Here is a 2,500-nt window from a genome sequence, read left to right as displayed (position 1 = left end):
ATTTCTGGCAACGGCCAGACACTGGGCGCGGGAGTCCGCTACATGAAGCGGAACTTCCCGCTCCACGCACTCTGGCACATCGCAACATGTACAGCCATACCCCATAGACCAAGCAGTATGTTACGACGCTTGTACACGTGAACTGATCAGAAGGGGTTAATGGGACTTCCCTATTGTGATTCTTGCATGACAGTAGGAGTACAATTATATATGACAAAGGTTGTTTTTGAAGAAAATATCTGTCAAGAAAATATTGCTGATAATACACACATCTACATATATTTCATACTTTATGAAACAAACAAGACTAAATCACGTAGACAATTCCAACACCTTCCTTCACTTTGCTGATTTGCTTCCTATCACAGCTAACAGGAAAGACAAAGGGTTATTACTAACCTGTACTAAGATTGGAATCTTGTCTATCCAGTACAATAGGCTGGGACCCAGACCCGGACATGGAAGAGGGTGGTTGAGTGGATGTGGGAGTGCTTGGACTACTCCCACTGAGGTGAACCTGAGAAAAGAACTGTCATCAGTGAAACAGCTCGTCATAATGAAAGCTGGCATGCAAGTCATACAGTACAGCTACACACACTGATGAGAAATTTCTAAATCATTGTTAGAAAAGGTGTGAATGGTAATAATTCCAGAATGCAAGTGTGTAATTAACCCAATTGTAGAAAGTCTTTTTCCCCTGCACGTGAGTGCATGTAAAATTAGCTGCTTATGTGAAAGTAAAAAAGCAAAGGGAACACACTTTCCCTTTGTGTACCTTGGTTTTCCAGTAACAGGCTGAAATGAGGTTTTTGCCTTACTTTTGAGGGGTTTTAACTAATCAAGGACCATAATAAGAGCCTAGAAAGTGAACAATGTTTAAGGTCACACAACTGGAAGCAGACTGACCATTCATGGCATATATCCTGCAAACCCAGCACTCGGATTCAGTTTGATATAGCAAGAATGAATGTCAACTGGCAATAAATCATTAATATTTCAATACTAAATCCACAACAGTAGAAAGCACTTGTGATAATTATTAATATTAAATGTTAACTAGATAAATACATTATGGAATTATCATACTGATTTCAAAATATGCACTACTTCAAACTACTTATTCTATCAAACTTAATAGTGGTATGGCATTTTCAAAAAAGATAAAGGTTAATGCAGATCAAGAATAAACATACACAAAGAAAAAACACATCAAAACAAAAATGAAAAACAAGTAAAAATTCTTACATTTGTTAACCTACTGCTGCCAGGAACATGCAATATCCACTGTAACTGTTTTGTGTTTACATATAAATTTCCACATAAGTGCTCAGCCACAAAGGAATCAATTCATAGACCTTTATTATGCACCTTGATTTTTTCTTTACTCAAGTTTCCATAAAAATGTTTTATTCTAATATTATTAATAAACAAATATCATTATCACTATTGCTAACATTATGACCATCTTTCACTATTGACAATACTTACATCAATAAAAAATGATGAATATATTTCTGCAACCCAAGGAATAGGGTAATCTGATGATATACGTATTACTAATAATTGGCTAGGCACTCATGGAGCCATCTATGTGTAAAAGCAACAGATAAACGACTCACAATGGGCATGGCATGAGTATATATGCTATTCACAATGGCAGTGGTTAACACATAATATTGCAAAGTAAAAAAAAAACAAAAAAAGAAAACACTATATGTATTATATATATATATATATATATATATATATATAAAATATTATATATATATATATATATATACATAATATATATGTATATATATATATATATATATTATATATTTTATATACCTTTTTATATATATATATATATATACCATCAACAGATGAAATAATATAATTTGGTTATTAATTATACTTCCATCAACAATGACATACACCTGACAAACTGAGAGGAGGAAAAGTAAGGGGAGTGATAGGACAGGGTAAGGGGGGAGAGGGGGAGACGGGGAGGGAAGGAGAGGGAGAGGGGGAAGGGGAGGGGAAGACAGACAGAGGGAGGGAGGGAGGGAGGGAGGGAGAGGAGAAAGAGAGGGAGAGAGAGAGAGAGAGAGAGAGAGAGAGAGAGAGAGAGAGAGAGAGAGAGAGAGAGAGAGAGAGAGAGAGAGAAAGAGAGAGAGAGAAAGAAAGAGAGAGAAAGAAAGAGAGAGAAAGAAAGAGAGAGAAAGAAAAAGAGAGAAAGAAAGAGAGAGAAAGAAAGAGAGAGAAAGAAAGAAAGAAAGAAAAAAAGAGAGAGAGAGAGAGAGAGAGAGAGAGAGAGAGAGAGAGAGAGGGCAAAGGACAAAAGAGAGAGAGAGAGAGAGAGAGAGAGAGAGAGAGAGAGAGAGAGAGAGAGAGACAACAAAGAGAGAGAGACCAAAGAGAGAGAGAGAGAGAGAGAAGGACAAGAGAAAGAAGAGAGAGAAAAAACAACAAAAGAGAAGAGAGAGAGAGAAAAGGACACAAACAAAAAACCGGGGGG

General features: G+C 36.5%; 1 protein-coding gene across 2 annotated transcripts in view; it reads right to left on the bottom strand.

The window, feature by feature from the left end:
- LOC119597711 (serine/threonine-protein kinase tousled-like 2) overlaps positions 1-2,500 on the bottom strand; it is a 47,716-nt gene that overhangs the window by 33,916 nt on the left and 11,300 nt on the right. For both annotated transcript variants that reach the window (XM_037947318.1, XM_037947319.1), the window contains exon 3: positions 400-517. In XM_037947318.1, coding sequence (XP_037803246.1) covers positions 400-517 — 118 coding nt within the window. The remainder of the gene's footprint in view (positions 1-399; positions 518-2,500) is intronic.

This window comes from Penaeus monodon, chromosome 39 (assembly GCF_015228065.2).
Source record: "Penaeus monodon isolate SGIC_2016 chromosome 39, NSTDA_Pmon_1, whole genome shotgun sequence".
NCBI lineage: Eukaryota > Metazoa > Arthropoda > Malacostraca > Decapoda > Penaeidae > Penaeus > Penaeus monodon.
Note: the sequence above shows the minus strand (reverse complement) of the source record. Positions and strands in the feature narration are given on the sequence as shown.